Raw genomic sequence first — 17,969 nt, forward strand, 5'->3', positions numbered from 1 at the left:
TTATACAGCAAATATTGTAATTAAACCAAAGGAAATGCATCAAAGATAATTTCTTACCTTCAGCTCGTAGAGTCTAGCACAGTTAATCTTAACGCGAACTTGAACTTATCTTCTCTAACCATGCATGCTCTAAACTAACTGTCACACTCAAGTTCTGGAAATGGAACATCTGGAGTCTTATCATTGTGATCCTGAATCCCAGAAACAAAAGACATCAATCCTACAGGGAAGGCCCTGATTGTTGTTGTTATTGTTGTTGTTTACAGGAAAGTGAAAGGAGGAGGGATAGACGTCCACCCCACAGAGATTGTTGTTGTTATTGTTGTTATTATTGTTGTTTACAGGAAAGTGAAAGGAGGAGGGATAGATGTCCACCCCACAGAGAAAGCCCTTATTGTTGTTGTTGTTGTTTACAGGAAAGTGAAAGGAGGAGGGATAGATGTCCACCCCACAGAGAAAGCCCTTATTGTTGTTGTTGTTGTTTACAGGAAAGTGAAAGGAGGAGGGATAGACGTCCACCCCACAGAGAAAGCCTTTATTGTTGTTGTTGTTGTTTACAGGAAAGTGAAAGGAGGCGGGATAGACGTCCACCCCACAGAGAAAGCCCTTATTGTTGTTGTTTACAGGAAAGTGAATGGAGGGATAGATGTCCACCCCACAGAGAAAGCCCTTATTGTTGTTGTTGTTGTTGTTTACAGGAAAGTGAAAGGAGGCGGGATAGACGTCCACCCCACAGAGAAAGCCCTTATTGTTGTTGTTTACAGGAAAGTGAATGGAGGGATAGATGTCCACCCCACAGAGACTGTTGTTGTTATTGTTGTTATTATTGTTGTTTACAGGAAAGTGAAAGGAGGAGGGATAGATGTCCACCCCACAGAGAAAGCCCTTATTGTTGTTGTTGTTGTTTACAGGAAAGTGAAAGGAGGCGGGATAGACGTCCACCCCACAGAGAAAGCCCTTATTGTTGTTGTTTACAGGAAAGTGAATGGAGGGATAGACGTCCACCCCACAGAGAAAGCCCTTATTGTTGTTGTTGTTGTTTACAGGAAAGTGAAAGGAGGAGGGATAGATGTCCACCCCACAGAGAAAGCCCTTATTGTTGTTGTTGTTGTTGTTTACAGGAAAGTGAAAGGAGGCGGGATAGACGTCCACCCCACAGAGAAAGCCCTTATTGTTGTTGTTTACAGGAAAGTGAATGGAGGGATAGACGTCCACCCCACAGAGAAAGCCCTTATTGTTGTTGTTGTTGTTTACAGGAAAGTGAAAGGAGGAGGGATAGATGTCCACCCCACAGAGAAAGCCCTTATTGTTGTTGTTGTTGTTGTTTACAGGAAAGTGAAAGGAGGAGGGATAGACGTCCACCCCACAGACAAAGCCCTGATTGTTGTTGTTATTATTGTTGTTTACAGGAAAGTGAAAGGAGGCGGGATAGATGTCCACCCCACAGAGAAAGCCCTAATCGTGAACTATGAGGTGGAAGCGACGATCCTGGGAGAGTTGGGAGATCCCATGTTGGGGGAGAGGAAGGAGTGCCAGAAAGTGTGAGTACAAAATGTTCTTCTTCTTCTTCCAGTTTCATGTCAAACATTAGGCTTAAGAGTTAATAAGGCTCTGATATGATGTGGGGTACTATTAGGGTACTCTTGGTGGGTAGAGGGTGGTCGCTAAGTTTTGTACAGGGCAGTTTGAATTTGTGTTTGAGAGAGAGAGCCCAGCTCCTCAAGGGCAGGGCGCTACTCCCCGTCCGCCACCCTACAGCTATGTGTAACCATTATATAACTGTGGTTGAGGGTTACAAGTTATTTAGGGCATCTTAAGATGCCTGCAGTCATCAGTGCAGTGTCTTCAACTGTCTTGGCTTCTAAGTCTCTGACTGTTCTTGAGAAGAATTTAGCTGGTAGTCTGCTCGTGAGGGAGTAGGGTGGAAGGCCAATGTTACTGCTTGATAGAGCACAGTTTTATGGTCATACTGCTGTTGATATGTTTTAATTACTAAAAGCCTCCTGTCTCACTCACTCTCACCATGCAGTTCATTGTCTGTTGTTCCCAGGGTATAAAACTATAACTCGTGGTTTTGAGGTTATGTGGAGAACTGTTGAGTTACAGTTGTGTTGACACGCTTCTGACCTTCAGGATCAAGGTCAAGCACCTGAACCAGAACAGCAACATCGCGCTGCTGGCGCGGGAAATCGTGGAGAAGTGTAAACTGATCCACCCCAGCAAGCTGCCCGAGGTGGAACAGCTGCTGTACTACCTACAGAACAGGAAGGATGCGCCCCCCTCCCCAGGTTTGTTTGTTTGTTTGTTTGTTTGTGGAGAAGTGTAAACTGATCCACCCCAGCAAGCTGCCCGAGGTGGAACAGCTGCTGTACTACCTACAGAACAGGAAGGACGCGCCCCCCTCCCCAGGTCTGTTTGTTTGTTTGTTTGTTTGTGAGAAGTGTAAACTGATCCACCCCAGCAAGCTTCCCGTGGTGGAACAGCTGCTGTACTACCTACAGAACAGGAAGGACGCGCCCCCCTCCCCAGGTGTGTTTGTTTGTTTGTAAACTGTTCGATCCAGACTTTGGTTTAGCCTCCATAGCAGGCTTTCGGTGGCTCATAATACACTTTTGCTGGCCATTTCTATTTGTACTCGGTCGCTGATTGCTGGCGTATTCTGATGGCCGCTCTCCTCCTTCACTGAGTACGGTCATGTTTTGTTGAGCTCCTGACTTGTTGAGTTTATACTATAATGGTGTCGTGTCTTCTGTTAGTCTGTGCTGTATGAACTAGGACCTGTTTTTAGACCTATTCTCCCGTACGGCAAAACCTCGTGACTCTATACTGCGTGGATTCTCTGGGATTACTTCGTGTTGACTCGCCTTGTAGTTCGATACGCTTCTGGGTTACCTTCAGTCAGAAACTGTCGCTCAGCCGTGAGGATTACTGCCTTGGATCCGGATTCCGAGAGTGGCCATCAGAATACGCCAGCAATCAGCGACCGAGTACAAATAGAAATGGCCAGCAAAAGTGTATTATGAGCCACCGAAAGCCTGCTATGGAGGCTAACTTTGGTTGGCACAGCTATCCATGTTGTATAAGGTGAATGCTTTAATCCCATCATGCCTTGCGAGCCTAACTGTAATCTGATATGTTCTCCAGCGGACAAGAAGGGGTCGTCGACCTTCACCGGGCAGCTGAAGGACCCGCCGCCCTTCGATGGCATGGAGGTCAGTCTGATGAAAAGTTTGAAATTTAAACTTTTAAGGAGTAGAAATCCTATAAACAACACAGATGAGTTTTAAGCTCAACATGTTTTTTTTTCTCGTGTAAATCATAGTAGTTTACTGTGTTCTGCTGATGCACTCTTAGGCACTCTGCGGCTGCAATCAGTCTTTCTTCAACTCTCTCCACTGCGTCTTGTTCATTGCTAGCTTCCTTAGCTCCCGCAGTTTTCTTTCTTTCTGCAATGGTAACAATCCTCTATCATTGAGGTCAGCCCTCAGTAAGCCCAGCAGCTTCTTACAGTGCCTTTCATTTCGAGATTCGTATTTGTACAGTCAAACCTGTATTAGGGGCCACCTCTACAGAGGGGCCACCTGTCCATAGTGGCCACTTTTTGTCGGTCCCTTAGGTATTTTATCTACAAGTTGCCACCTCTATACAGAGGCCACCTGTCTATAGTGGCCAAATTTGTCCGGTCCCTTGAGTGGCCGCTATAGACAGGTTTGACTGTATTTGCAAATCATAAAATTTATTGATGATGACTAATTCCAGGTTGACGAGGTGGCCAACATTAACGACCTAGATGACTACATGGAGCTGTTATATGAGGACGTCCCTAAGAAAGTCCGCGGTTCTGCACTAATTCTGCAACTGTCCCGTAACCCGGACAACCTTGAAGAACTGGTGCAGAATGGTACGTCAGGACTTCATGTTAAAAAGGACATGATTTTTTCACAAAGGAGCGAGACAACAGCTGTTTGTCATCTATATTTGTCATACTAAAACTACTATTATTTCATAAAAGTTCCTTTTCTTTACATCCAAGAAGTTACAGCTACTTAAGTTCTGGTGACCGTACATATACATGTAGCTGAAGTTCGAAGTAGACTGCAGTCAGAATTGCCCAGAAGAAGATGACTGTCGGGCCACCAAAACTTCACGGCAAAAGTTTGTTGTAACCCCTTTGTTGTAGCCAGCATTCGTCCTTCCGTCCTTTGACAGAATGTTGCACCTGGGGCGGAAAAAAATGTTGCCCATTCCGATATGTAAATCAATATGTAAAGATTTAATAAAATGGTCTCCCTTGTGTAATTTTCCACCAAAACAGATGCCATTGAGCAGCTTAGTCTACCAGTAAAATATGCACCTCAAAATGCAGAAAATAGCATTTCAGTGGGTCTAGCATTTCAGTGGGTCTAGATTTCAAAACTTTCCAAGGGAGCATGCCTCCAGACCTGCCTAGGAACACTGCGCCTAGGGCCCCCAATAGGATTCAAAATTTAGGGGATGGAAAATGATTTCCGGCTGGCTACAACCCTGGTGAAAAGTTGAGTTTTAATCTGAAGTCTTGTTTATTTTCCTGCTGTTCCAGAAAACATCCTGAGTGCGCTGGCGCGGGTTCTGCGGGAGGACTGGAAACGAAGCACGGAGCTCGCAACAAACATCATCTACGTGTTCTTCTGCTTTTCCAGCTTCTCTCAGTTCCACCCGGTTATATCCCACTATAAGGTACGCAACAAACAAACACACACACAAACAAAAACATGTGACTTGTTCCACCGTGTCATCTCTCATTAATAATCATTATGGTACAGAACCAACAAACGAACAAAAAAAATCAGGTTATCAGTTCCACGCTGTAATTTTAAGGTGTGGAAGTTTTTTATCATTGATAAAGGTGGGAATTTTGACGTCCCTAGCTCGCAAACATCTGTTTGACTAACAAACTATGTACTGGCAGCAATACACACATCATGATATCATGTTTGTTCTTTCAAATGAGGTTTGACGTGTACAGCATACTTTCTTATACATTTGTACTTAGTTCGAGCTCCCGCTCGTACCAATCCTGAGATCTTCCTCCAATGCACTTGGTCCTCCATGGCCCTTTGTAGACTAGTGTCACTACATACATGTAGGTTGTCTAAGTAGGTCACCCTGGGTCCTCCCCTACCTTTTTTCTTTAGTAGTAGGCTCCCAGAGTGCAAGATGGTGTGCAGGGATTTCAGGGTGACTAACACAATGCCCAGCCAGTTTCAATCTGCGTCTATCCATTATAATTATAACCATAGATTCTAGTCTTAGTTTCATAGTTTAATATAACTATGATTTTGGTTCTGCCCTTATATTGATCATATTTTCATTTCATTTTAACTTATGTACAACTGGTGGCGTGTGTATTATAGATTTCATTTGTAACTTGTGTCTAGTTATTTATGATTTCATTGTTTTGTTGAGTGTATGTTTATGTCTATGTTACATGCTGTAGCCCATTGGTGGCAGAGAGCAAATAATAAAGATAAAGTCTAGCTTATACCATGAGGCATTTCCTTTATTATTATTATGACCAGAGAAATTTTCCCCCCTCAGATCGGAGCCTTGTGTATGGACATCATCAGACAGGAGCTGGACAAACACGACTTGTGGAAATCTGAACTCGAGAAGAAGAAGAAAATTCATATCCTTTCTGTTTACATAACTTAACTTACTACAATGACATATCAGTGGCAAATTTCTGTGTCTGGTTTACCAAGTCTTGTCAGTTGTCTATTGTATCTCTTCTATCAACATTGATAGTGCAAAAATGTTGTTTGTTTTTTCATTGTGAAAGCAGTATAAACCATGCATTGGTACATTGACACTTTCTTTACACATCTAGATAAATTGTAAAGACCAACAATGACTTACAAAAATCTTTTGAATATCGCATAATACAGTCAGTAGTTTTTATGTGATTTAAGACGTTAGACTTGTAGTATCCAAGACTTCCTTAACTCTTCTCACTCGAAGAAAAGCCAGACAGCAGCTCGACCAAGAAGGACTATGAGAAGAGTCTTAAGAAGTTTGAGAGTCTTGTGAAGAAACAGGAGCAGCTGATGAGAGGTGAGGTCATGGGGAGGTCACTTTTAGGTCATGGCAAGGTCATGGCAAGGTCACTGTCATTGTCAATAGCACTGCTTCAAGAAATATCTTATGAACTCCTAGTGTCTGAATCAGAGGACGAATAACATGCTAACTTCTGTAGCATCTCCCCATTGTCGGAATCCTGGGTTGAATAACATGCTAACTTCTGTCCCGTCTACAGTATCTGAATCAGATGACGAATAACATGCTATCTTCTGTCCTGTCCTTCCAGTGTCCGAATCAGATGACAAATAACATGCTATATTCTGTCCTGTCCTTCCAGTGTCTGAATCAGAGAACGAATAACATGCTAACTTCTGTCCCTCCCCAGTTTTTGAATCAGACAACGAATGACATGCTAACTTCTGTAGCATCCCCTCAGTATCTGAATCAGAGGACGAATAACATGCTAACTTCTGTTCTAACTCTTGTGGCTGAATCTGAGAACGAATAACACGCTACCTTCCCTCCCATCCCCCAGTGTCGTTCTACATGCTGTTGAACCTTGCTGAGGACTACAAAGTAGAGATGAAGATGAGAAACAAGTCCATCATTCAGGTGCTGATTCGGACCCTGGACAGAGACAACTTTGAGCTGCTGATTCTGGTGGTGTCCTTCCTGAAGAAACTCAGCATCTATGTGGAGAACAAGAACGACATGGTAAGTAAGACCTGTAGTCAGCATCTATGTGGAGAACAAGAACGACATGGTAGGTTTGTTTGTTTGTTTGTTTGTATCACATACTCAGTAAACAGCATCATGGCATACACACCATGTGGAGAACAAGAACGACATGGTGGGTTATGTGGACATGTTGCTATGTTATTAGTTATTGGGTGGGCAATTTACGATCTCTTGGCAGCCAGGGGCTGAATTGAGAAGAGCTTACAATAGGCAGATCTATGTTACAAGGGTCTGGAGCAGCTGCCATTCGGTACTAACTCAGGTGACCAAAATACAATGTCACAGTAATTGCCCCAGGTGGGGCCATAGGACTATAGATTTTGAACCACTTACACTGCAAAGGACCCCTGCTCTTTTCAATAAGTTAGTGTGGTGGTTTCTCTAATGTTTGTTTATTTGTTTGATTCAGGCCCATGGCCCATAAAAACAGTCACAGAACAGAGGTTAAAAAGACTACACTTACAACTAATCAACTATTATTTACATAGTGTCGCCAGAATGTGCTAAAGCGAAAGCCGTCCGAGTGGACAAGCACTCGGATGATGTCATTGTCAGACGACAGCAAGCGCATAGCAAATGCATGGGTGACCTTACGGCGCCTTGCGTCAAACATGTCGGTCCGATTACTAACAAACAAGCAACTAGTGCTTGTGTGCCTGCCGACCGAAAATAGGAGTCTAAATGCGCTGTGGTAAGCCACACGCAGTTTCGAGATTGCACGCACGCTGTAGTTGCTCCAGATTTCAGCACAATACATTGGGGAGCAATATGCTGAGAACAACTCACTTTTTACCGCCGCTGAGCAGTAACGAAACCGTCGGAGGAGTGAATTTGCCCGAGAATAAAAATGAAATAATGTGCATGGGGTGTAAGAAACTAGGGTTGGGTAGGAAGAGATAGTATGGAATCCGATATGCTTTATGACAATCATTTTCCTCTGCAGGCAGAGCAGGATGTGGTGGAGAAACTGGCCAGACTCATTCCCTGTGACCACGAGGTTTGTACGCTGTACAATCCTGAATGGTCTAAAAGTTGTCTACCTATTAAAGGGGCATTCCACTCCACACGGGAGTGTTATTTTCCGATAGATATCAATTTTAGGAAGTGATAACTGCATACTACTTCACATTATATGATAAAGTACCCAGTTGCTCCACATGCCTCAAAAGCATTCAATGTTCTACTAAACTCCCCAAGTACCCTCTAACTGAATTAATCATATGGCTGAATACAATGCAAAACTTTTAGGTAAGGTTACAAAACTCATTTCAGGTTCGCTAGGAAATCTTGTCTTGTTCTTGTATTCTTTGCTATCTTATGGGCAATTTGCCTTCTCGGTGTGCTTAGCGTACCTCATTTATTCCGAAAATATGTACGATAAACAAAGTGTCTATGCATATAGGGAATGCATGGGTAGGGTCTGCATGGGTTTAGTGAGCGTCATTATTGTTTTATAAAACACACATCACGTAATTCATCCCAAGTTGAATTCCACAAAATTCGGCAGATTATGTATTCATTGACACATTATCTATTGGAAAACAATACTCCCTTCTGGAGTGAAATGCCCCTTTAACGTGAGGTATGTGCAATCCTTGTAGAACACTATGGAATTTATCTACCTGACATGAGGTACATGTATCTTATTTGCTTCTGCCGTGAGAGATACAGTAGAATCTTAGGATAGTTTATTTCTCAATCGGACTCATTTGTTACCGTAGGACCACAGGCCCAACTTCTACCTGCACATGTACATTGTCTAGCATGTCTTTTCAAATACCACAGCAATTAAAAGAATTTAAACAGTTTTGAAAACTAAATTGATTTGCTGATGGTTGACCTTTGACCATTTTGTCAGTTCAAGGCTGCTTTAATCACTCTGTCTCTATTCAAACCCTTTCTAATGACACATTCTTGAAGACAGAACTTCGGGATGTGTGAAGTCCTTGCTTACATTATTGTTTGTTTATTGTTTGTTTGTTTGTGTTTACCCAGGACCTGTTGAACATCACGCTGCGTCTGCTTCTGAACCTGTCCTTCGACACGGACATGAGAGGAAAGGTCGTCAAAGTTGGCCTGCTGCCCAAACTCACTGCCTTGATCAGTACGTTACTGTACTCTAATCTGTTACTTTACTTTTAGTCCTCAGGCTGGTATCCTGTATCACACCAGACCAATTGATTTATTGAAGGTTACACATCTAGGAACACAATATTTCAAGGCTATCTAGTCTCTACAATTGGACAATTGGATGAACATTGGATATTTACTCCTGAACTTTTTCAGTCTTCTTCAGCCTTACTAGAATGAGCTGGTAAAGCAATACTACTACAGAACAATAACAATATTGTACATCTAACTGGAAAACCAGTTCAAAGTCACTAACTCGTAAGGATTGTTTGCGAATGCCACTCACATGTAAATCATGTTTATTGAGTGATACATGTATAATATTGTTGTGTTGTTTATTATTACTGTTGTTGTTTTGTTTATTTATTTCTGTTGTTATTGTGTTTCAGATAATGAGAACCATCGAGTGGTGGTCCTGTGTATCCTGTACCACATCAGTATGGACGACCGCTGCAAGTCCATGTTCACCTACACAGACTGCATCCCTGTGGTGAGTGTGGACTCATAGTTGTATGTAGTTTTTTTAAGAAGGGTATGTTATCTCGTGTGTGTGTGTGTGTTTGTGTGTATTTGTGTGTGTGTGTGTGTATGATTGTGTGTGTCTGTGTGTGTGTGTGTGCATGTGTGTGTGTGTGCATGTGTGCATGTGTTTGTGTGTATGTGTGTGTGTGTGTGTGTATGATTGTGTGTGTGTGTGTATGATTGTGTGTGTGTGTGTGTGTGTGTGTGTGCATGTGTGTGTGTGTGCATGTGTGCATGTGTTTGTGTGTATGTGTGTGTGTGTGTGTGTATGATTGTGTGTGTGTGTGTATGATTGTGTGTGTCTGTGTGTGTGTGTGTGTGTGTACAGGTATGCATGTGTATGTGTACAGTTATCCGTATGTGTGTGTGTGTATGTCTGAGTGAGTGTGTGTGTATGTGTCTGTCTGTCTGACTATAACCACGATAACTCGAGAATGCTTTGATGGATAGTCTTGATACTAAGTATGTTCTTGGTAGGTGTTGATGAGACCTTGTTGAACATTAGCAGGTTTGTTGGTTGGTCAAAGCAAGGCTGTCCAGGAATTGCTATAGAAACTTGATACTAAATAAGAAGCCAGCTCACTTGTTTCGTCCCACCTGTACTGTATCACTTGCTCTGTATAAACCTGCATTGTCTCACCTGTTGTCTCACCTGTAATATCTCACCTGTCCAGGTGATGAAGATGGTTCTGGAGTGTCCAGACAAGCAGGTGGATCTGGAGCTCGTCGCCCTCTGTATAAACCTGTACTGTCTCACCTGTTGTCTCACCTGTAATATCTCACCTGTCCAGGTGATGAAGATGGTTCTTGAGTGTCCAGACAAGCAGGTGGATCTGGAGCTCGTCGCCCTCTGTATAAACCTGTACTGTCTCACCTGTTGTCTCACCTGTAATATCTCACCTGTCCAGGTGATGAAGATGGTTCTGGAGTGTCCAGACAAGCAGGTGGACCTTGAACTTGTCGTCCTCTGTATAAACCTGTACTGTCTCACCTGTTGTCTCACCTGTTGTCTAACCTGTCCTGTCCAGGTGATGAAGATGGTTCTGGAGTGTCCAGACAAGCAGGTGGACCTGGAGCTCGTTGCCCTCTGTATAAACCTGTACTGTCTCACCTGTTGTCCCACCTGTTGCCTCACCTGTTGTCTCACCTGTAATATCTCACCTGTCCAGGTGATGAAGATGGTTCTGGAGTGTCCAGACAAGCAGGTGGACCTGGAGCTCGTTGCCCTCTGTATAAACCTGTACTGTCTCACCTGTTGTCCCACCTGTTGCCTCACCTGTTGTCTCACCTGTAATATCTCACCTGTCCAGGTGATGAAGATGGTTCTGGAGTGTCCAGACAAGCAGGTGGACCTGGAGCTGGTTGCCCTCTGCATCAATCTGGCCATCAACAAGCGGAACGCCCAGCTGGTGTGCGAGGGCAGCGGCCTGAAGCTGCTGATGAAGAGGGCCTTCAAGACGAAGGACCCGCTCCTCATGAAGATGATCCGCAACATCTCTCAACACGATGGACCCACCAAGAACATGTTTGTGGTGAGATGATGTTTTAGTTGTAGTACCAATGGTAAAAGCTAGAGGGCACTGCAGGCTAGATGTGGGTACCAAGCAATGTTGAACATCTCTCAACATGATGAACTGACCAAGAACATGATTGTGGTGAGAGATTTTACAATTGTAGTACCAATGGTAAAAGCTAGAGGGCACACTTTTGGGATCAAGCAGTTTTAAAAATCTCTCAGCATGACGGACCAACCAAGAAAATGTTTCTGGCAAGGAGATGATGTTCCATCTGTAGTACCAATGGTAAAAGATAGAGAGCGCTGCAGGTCCACTGTTGTATATCAGCAGTGTTTAAAATCACTGAACATGATGGACGATGTTCTAGCTGTAGTGCCAATGGTAAAAGCTAGAGGGCACCGCAGGCCCACTTTGGGGTATCAGCAGTTTTGTAAATGTGTGATGAACAGATTATACTTTTATTATACATGTAGTACCAATGGTAAATGTTAGAGGGCACTGCATCTCTCAACACGACTGTGCAAACAAGAGAATGATTGAGGTGAGATGATGTTTTAGCTGTAGTACCAATGGTAAAAGCTAGAGGGCACTTCAGGCTAGCAGTTGTGTTACAGTAGGTTGGTTGAATGTTTGAGGTCAGAAATATGCTTTTATTCCCTCTCCAACATTAGTATCAGATATAAAGTTGTTCAATGCTGAAGCTGACTGATGACACTGAAGCTGCAGTACCAATTGTAAAACGTAGGGGGCACTGCAGGTCAGTTAAGTGAAAAAAACATGGATTCAAAGCTTTCTTTAGTTATGTTATTTTCACTGTAATAACAAGACATTTATCCCAACAGGAGTATGTGGCTGACCTGGCCAACTCCATCAAGAACTGCGAAGACGACGACTTCGTGATCGAGTGCCTGGGCATCCTGGGTAATCTGACCATTCCCGACCTGAACTATGAACTCCTGCTGCAGGAGTACGACCTTGTGTCCTTCATCAAGGACAAACTCAAACCAGGTAGGTGCATCCTGGGTAACCTGACTTATGAACTATGAACTCCTGCTGCAGGAGCATGACCTTGTGTCCTTCATCAAGGGCAAACTCAAGCCAGGTAGGTGCATCCTGAGTAACCTGACCATGAACTTTGAACTCCTTACTGTGAAAAAGGTTAAAATCAAATGTGGGAGAAGAGAAAAACAAGGTTGTGGTGCAGCTTGGCAAGAAGTCTTTAATGTTGATGTCAACAGATAAAGACTCTGCCGCCGTGTTGTTTATTTATATGTTTGTTGTTTGCAGGAAATGCTGAGGACGGCGTTGTGTTAGAAAAACAGTGATAGGAACAGTCTTCACAGACGTTTGTTTTCATGTTTGTTGTTTACAATTCTTGTTTACATGTTTACAGGAAATGCTGAGGACGATGTTGTGTTGGAAACAGTGATCCTAGTGAGAACAGTGTCCACAGACGAAGACTGTGCCGCCATGTTGTTTGTTTACATTTTTGTTTACATGTTTACAGGAAATGCAGAGGACGATGTTGTGTTGGAGACAGTGATCCTGGTTGGTACAGTGTCCACAGACGAAGACTGTGCCGCCATGTTGTTTGTTTACATGTTTGTTTACATGTTTACAGGAAATGCAGAGGACGATGTTGTGTTGGAGACAGTGATCCTGGTTGGTACAGTGTCCACAGACGAAGACTGTGCCGCCATGTTGTCCAAGGCTGGAGTCATCCAACAACTCATCGATCTGCTGAATGGTGAGTCTCACTAACAACTCCTCCCTCTCCTCCACAGACTGCAACTGCAGAGCGTCCAGGATTTGATAGATCGATCAACAAATTCCATAAATAAAGATTACTCACTGTTCAAAGGTTGTGTAGTCTTTCACATCATGTTGGGTCGTGTGATGTATGATGTAACTGCTGGGTGCTTGGCCCAGAACCCAGAGGTGCTGGGTTCCTACCCTGTCAGGCCACTGATTTTGTGCCCTAGGGAAAGGCATTTTGCATGACTTTCCTCACTCCACCCTGGCACCCTGGTGTAAAAATGGGCACCTGACTTTGGTTGGGGAGGTAAAACTAAAAGGCTGTGGGAGGAGAGAAATGGGCTCCACCTTCCAATACCGTGCAACTCACTGCTACTACGGCCTTAAAATGGCTTTGAGACTACCTGTACGTTATAAACTGCTCTAGGAACATTAAATTTTATTCCTTTTGTTTCCCTCCTAGCTAAACAGGAAGATGATGAAGTGGTGCTGCAGATTGTGTACGTGTTCTACCAGATGATTTTCCACGAGGCCACGAGGGAGGTCATCATCAAGGACACACGTATCCTTCTGTGCAGTTTGGCTTCAGGGTTAGAGTGTTGACAGTGCTGTCTCTTGTCGTCCTGGGATGGGTATTTGCTTGTTTGGAGAAACAAAATTCTCACCCCATTCATAAAAAAGTTCATAATATTTTTTATTGAGCCTTTTTTTCTAAAAGTTCTCCTGAATAGACTTTACATGGTAAGTGATGCTGAAGAGGCAGTTAAGACTTTTAATGTGAGCAAATCTGAAGTAAAATGACTCGGATTGCATCTGTAATGCTGTAAGGGTAGTTCAATACTCCTGGTCACCGAGATAGAACTTCTAAGGTAATTGTGTATATGTAGGGTTTCTAAATAAGAATAATCAAATGTTCATCTAGGGCCCTCAAACTATTTTCCAACTTAGCCTATGAAACCATGTAAAATACTTGGTTAACTTACTCTTTTTACTTTGAGGCCATGAATCAAACTGCCTACTTCTTGCAGTTTGACCCTTAACCTTTCTCAGAAGCCTCTGCGTACCTGATTGACCTGATGCATGACAAGAACGCGGAGATCCGGAAGGTGTGCGACAACACGCTGGACATCATCGCGGTGAGTTGGGACTCCGACTTGTCAATCATTCACGACAGACATCACTCTTAAGACATACTTAGTCTAGTAGTAGAGTCATACGGTGTATTACAGCATTCTTTAAGACATAACTAAAGAAACTGTGTCTTCAGGAGAATGATTAGGGGTGGGGAAAGAAGATAAAGCTGGAGATGTCATTCTTAAGACATAGCTAGAGAAAGAAGACAATACTAAAGAAACAGTGCCGGTGTCTTCAGAATGATGAGGAGTTGGCGAAAAACCTGGTAAAACTTAAATTCCAGTGGCACAACTCCCAGTGGCTGGAGATAGTGGGACAAACAGGACTTTCTGAAGACATAACTTAAGACATAATTAAAGAAACTGTGTCTTCAGGAGAATGATGAGGAGTGGGGTAAGAAGATAAAACTGGAGAAGTTCCGCTGGCACAACTCCCAGTGGCTGGAGATGGTGGCAATTTCTTAAGACATAACTTAAGACATAACTTAAGACATAACTAAAGAAACTGTTTGTGTGTCTTCAGGAGAATGATGAGGAGTGGGGTAAGAAGATAAAACTTGAGAAGTTCCGCTGGCACAACTCCCAGTGGCTAGAGATGGTGGGACTTTCTTCAGACATAACTTAAGACATAACTAAAGAAACTGTTTGTGTGTCTTCAGGAGAATGATGAGGAGTGGGGTAAGAAGATAAAACTTGAGAAGTTTCGCTGGCACAACTCCCAGTGGCTGGAGATGGTGGGACTTTCTTAAGACATAACTTAAGACATAACTTAAGACATAACTTAAGACATAACTAAAGAAACTGTTTTTGTGTCTTCAGGAGAATGATGAGGAGTGGGGGAAGAAGATAAAACTTGAGAAGTTCCGCTGGCACAACTCCCAGTGGCTGGAGATGGTTGAGTCGCGACAGATGGACGACAGCGATGCCCTGATGTACGGGGACGAAGGCTTCGGGCCGTACCTACATGAGGAGGACATTCTGGACAGACCCGACTTGTTCTACACACACGCAGGTAGGTGGGACAACGAGAGACATTGTAAACAAACAAACAAACAAACAAACAATATAGGCCTGTCTTTGTTCTACACACACGCAGGTAGGTGGGACGACGAGAGGTCACCGTAAACAAACAAACAAGCAATCCTGGGAATTGTTGTTTACTTGATGTTGTTATGTGAAGTGCTGGATACTAAGTTGATCATGTGCAAGTTTCACATGGCAGTGTAATAATTGTATTTTTGCATTTGATAGAATGTTTACAAAGTGTTATCAATATCATTGTGATATTTATAATCATTGGTATCCCAGGATGCAATTGCTTTTACCTTGACCTCTGCATCAAGTTCAATCATGAAGGTCACTGGTCAAGGTTACACATTGTGTTGGCAGTTAATATTGCTATCCCAGGATGCACTTGCTTTACCTTGACCACAACTTCTTGCCTCAAGGTCAAGTGAAGGTCACCTGTTAGATGACCTTTGTCCCATGTCTTATCCTGACTGTGAGACAGTCAAGGTCGCCCTTATGCTGTCTTGTGTCGGAAGCCTGAATCTTAGAGACTGTTGGTTGACTACATGCTTTTATTCCGTTTGATTGTGTGATAGAAGTGGTTAGAAGTTATTGCCTGACTGTGTAGTCATATTATTAGGCCACACCAATTTAATTTCTTGGTTCACGGATTCGCTCGCTCCAATTTTTTGGAAAAAAAAATAAAAATAAAAATTACCACTCAGCAAGTTTTCACCATTAATGAAACCATTCACCAGCTTCCTGGTGTAGCAAATTGGCCTTTATATAATAAGCTCCTTTAAGTGTGGGTACAGGTGCTGTTACTGAACAATAATAGTTTTTGTACTTTTTTCAAGCTGAAATTTTTTTTTCTTTATGTTTTGGATTAGCCGTTACCTTTACCCCAACCAACTTACAATTTTTATTTTTATTTTTATTTCGCCAGCTCGCTCCATATTTTTTATGAAAAAATCCGTGAACCAAGAAATTAAATTGGTGTGGCCTTAATTAGAAGTTGTACAGATACAGTATATAGATGGTACATTAGTATCTGCCAGGTGTCTCTAGAAGCAGTGAGCATATACAAATGTATATAGGCCTGTTGGATTTTCCATCTGCTTGTTCTTAAGATGGGAAGTTTTCTTGTGGTTGTATTTTGCCATGCCCAATAACAAGAATTCTGATTCACGTACTGCAAGTATAGTCATAATGTATGATAAATTTATTATATTATATTTGATAATAGAGATGTCAAATATTTAAAAAAAAAATGGAAGCAAAGGCGTACATAGGGAAGAAATAACTTTATTCTGCATCAAAAAATACACATAAAAACTAGCTATACAAAGTGTCCAATAAACACACCTACTAAGAGGTATCACAGTTTTCTGTAGCACCAGTTTTCTGTAGTTGTAGTACAATATAATTATGGATAATGCTTAAAAATACATAAAGTGATAAAAATCTGATAACTCTTACAGAGCCTTTTAATGATGATACTAATTAAGACTAACAAATAAAATATAATGAATAAAGGCAATATTTACAAATAAGGGCAATGGACTGGTATAATTTGCATAACTAATTTGCATAAATATTTGCTGCGACTCACAATGACAAACATTACTTCAAGGATATGTTTTTCCACAATAGAATCCTTCTCTTTAACTTTTTGTTTTCTTAACTTAACTTTGTGAAATGATATAAAATGTTGAAAAACAGGCATAAAATGCTAAATAAGCTATATATAATGTAGATCCTCACATCTGCCTGGAGATAGCATAATGTGGACATGTTTCAAACGGAGTGCATAAATTTTGAACTCAAGGTAAACTGTACGTATACATTTGGTAACTTAAGCTTGTGGTTTGCAGATACATATAAGGTACTGTTAATGCCTGATTGTGAAATGTCATTTGGTTGGAAAGTACAGCATCCCTGAGTTTTTCTATATCATAGGTGAAAAATGTAGCTCGTTATCCAATATTCCAAATTGGTCTGACTCATGATCAATGATGACAGGGTAAGTTTCTATGAAATCAAAACAATGTTGTTTTTGAATCAGCATGACATGTACATAATTATGCACTCAGCGCTAGCAACAGGGAAGACTTTAGTTAGTACAATGTTAAGTTAGTGCTTGGTAAATTGTTAGAGGTTTCTGGTTCCAACTGATGAAGTCAATCTTGCTTTCCAATGGCCGTAACATGTAGTTCTTGAAGAATTGTAACCATTACATTTATGTTGAGAGAAGAAAGGTGTACACAAAGAACACAGAAACAACACTGGCAGAAATTTAGTCTTCAAAAGTCTGTAGCTCTTAAAGGTGGTACAAAAAATGTATTGATTTAAGGTAAAAATCATCAACATTTGACATTTGACATGTCCGTAGTACATGATTGTATGAATGATACAACAACAGTGTGACATATTTAAGGTAATTAAAATTCTGACCTTGAGCTAAAGTGTCTTAAACCAGCAATATTTGACAGACAGAAAGCTAAAAAGTTTAGGTGTGTGGATTCTGGTACATTTATGTCTTGTAAAGCTTAACATCAAAGCCTTGAAGGTCATCAGACAGACAAAACAAGAACGTGAAATGGATTCCAAAGGTCATCAAAAGTCTGAGGGTAGCATCATTTGGAAAGTACACTGGCTAATTCCAGGTAACTTTTATTAAGTTATATCATAACTTTGTATGAAACAAGAACATGGAATCCACAAGGTCATTCATCAAAAGTCCCAGGGCCTGATTGACCTTCAGCTATGCAAGGCAACATTTGACGGAAGAATCTGATTACGGTCATGTATGAATGACACAAAGACAACAAGAACGAGTAACCCCCAAGGTCATTCAAGGTCGTTCATCAAAAGTCCGACGGCCTGACCTTCATCTCCACGCCCTTGAGCGAGTAGCTCTTGCCCTTCCAGTGGTACCACTCGATCCCTGTGCGGAAGGTGTGGTTGTACGGCCCCCCCTGGTGGTACACCCCGTTCAGGTTGGAGAAGTGGCAATTGTTGAACCACCAACCACTACTGCACTGCTCTGCGCAGTGACCCCCGCTGCGGTCGTTGTCACGGTCACGCGTGCTGAATGAATGAATGAATG

At 42.2% G+C, this 17,969-nt stretch overlaps 2 protein-coding genes across 5 annotated transcripts in view; one reads left to right on the top strand and one right to left on the bottom strand.

Moving 5' to 3' along the window:
- Positions 1–17,969, top strand: part of LOC118421714 (kinesin-associated protein 3-like) — a 107,805-nt gene that overhangs the window by 1,043 nt on the left and 88,793 nt on the right. The window contains exons 2-19 of one of the 4 annotated variants that reach the window (XM_035829194.1): positions 1,410–1,541; positions 2,134–2,233; positions 2,355–2,409; positions 3,145–3,212; positions 3,760–3,901; positions 4,580–4,716; positions 5,578–5,665; positions 5,992–6,090; positions 6,593–6,771; positions 7,739–7,792; positions 8,791–8,899; positions 9,315–9,415; positions 10,758–10,979; positions 11,807–11,972; positions 12,586–12,711; positions 13,183–13,281; positions 13,770–13,855; positions 14,672–14,864. In XM_035829194.1, coding sequence (XP_035685087.1) covers positions 1,410–1,541; positions 2,134–2,233; positions 2,355–2,409; positions 3,145–3,212; positions 3,760–3,901; positions 4,580–4,716; positions 5,578–5,665; positions 5,992–6,090; positions 6,593–6,771; positions 7,739–7,792; positions 8,791–8,899; positions 9,315–9,415; positions 10,758–10,979; positions 11,807–11,972; positions 12,586–12,711; positions 13,183–13,281; positions 13,770–13,855; positions 14,672–14,864 — 2,156 coding nt within the window. Of the gene's footprint in view, positions 1–1,409; positions 1,542–2,133; positions 2,289–2,354; positions 2,410–3,144; positions 3,213–3,759; positions 3,902–4,579; positions 4,717–5,577; positions 5,666–5,991; positions 6,091–6,592; positions 6,772–7,738; positions 7,793–8,790; positions 8,900–9,314; positions 9,416–10,757; positions 10,980–11,806; positions 11,973–12,585; positions 12,712–13,182; positions 13,282–13,769; positions 13,856–14,227; positions 14,341–14,375; positions 14,493–14,671; positions 14,865–17,969 lie in introns of those variants that run through there. The other 3 variants (XM_035829193.1, XM_035829195.1, XM_035829196.1) reach the window with 3 other exon arrangements.
- LOC118421732 (fibrinogen-like protein 1) overlaps positions 17,507–17,969 on the bottom strand; it is a 2,316-nt gene continuing 1,853 nt past the window's right edge. Inside the window, exon 3 of the mRNA XM_035829231.1 lies at positions 17,507–17,950. Within this exon, the coding sequence (XP_035685124.1) occupies positions 17,728–17,950 (223 nt within the window). The 3' untranslated portion in view covers positions 17,507–17,727. The remainder of the gene's footprint in view (positions 17,951–17,969) is intronic.

This window comes from Branchiostoma floridae, chromosome 8 (assembly GCF_000003815.2).
Source record: "Branchiostoma floridae strain S238N-H82 chromosome 8, Bfl_VNyyK, whole genome shotgun sequence".
NCBI lineage: Eukaryota > Metazoa > Chordata > Leptocardii > Amphioxiformes > Branchiostomatidae > Branchiostoma > Branchiostoma floridae.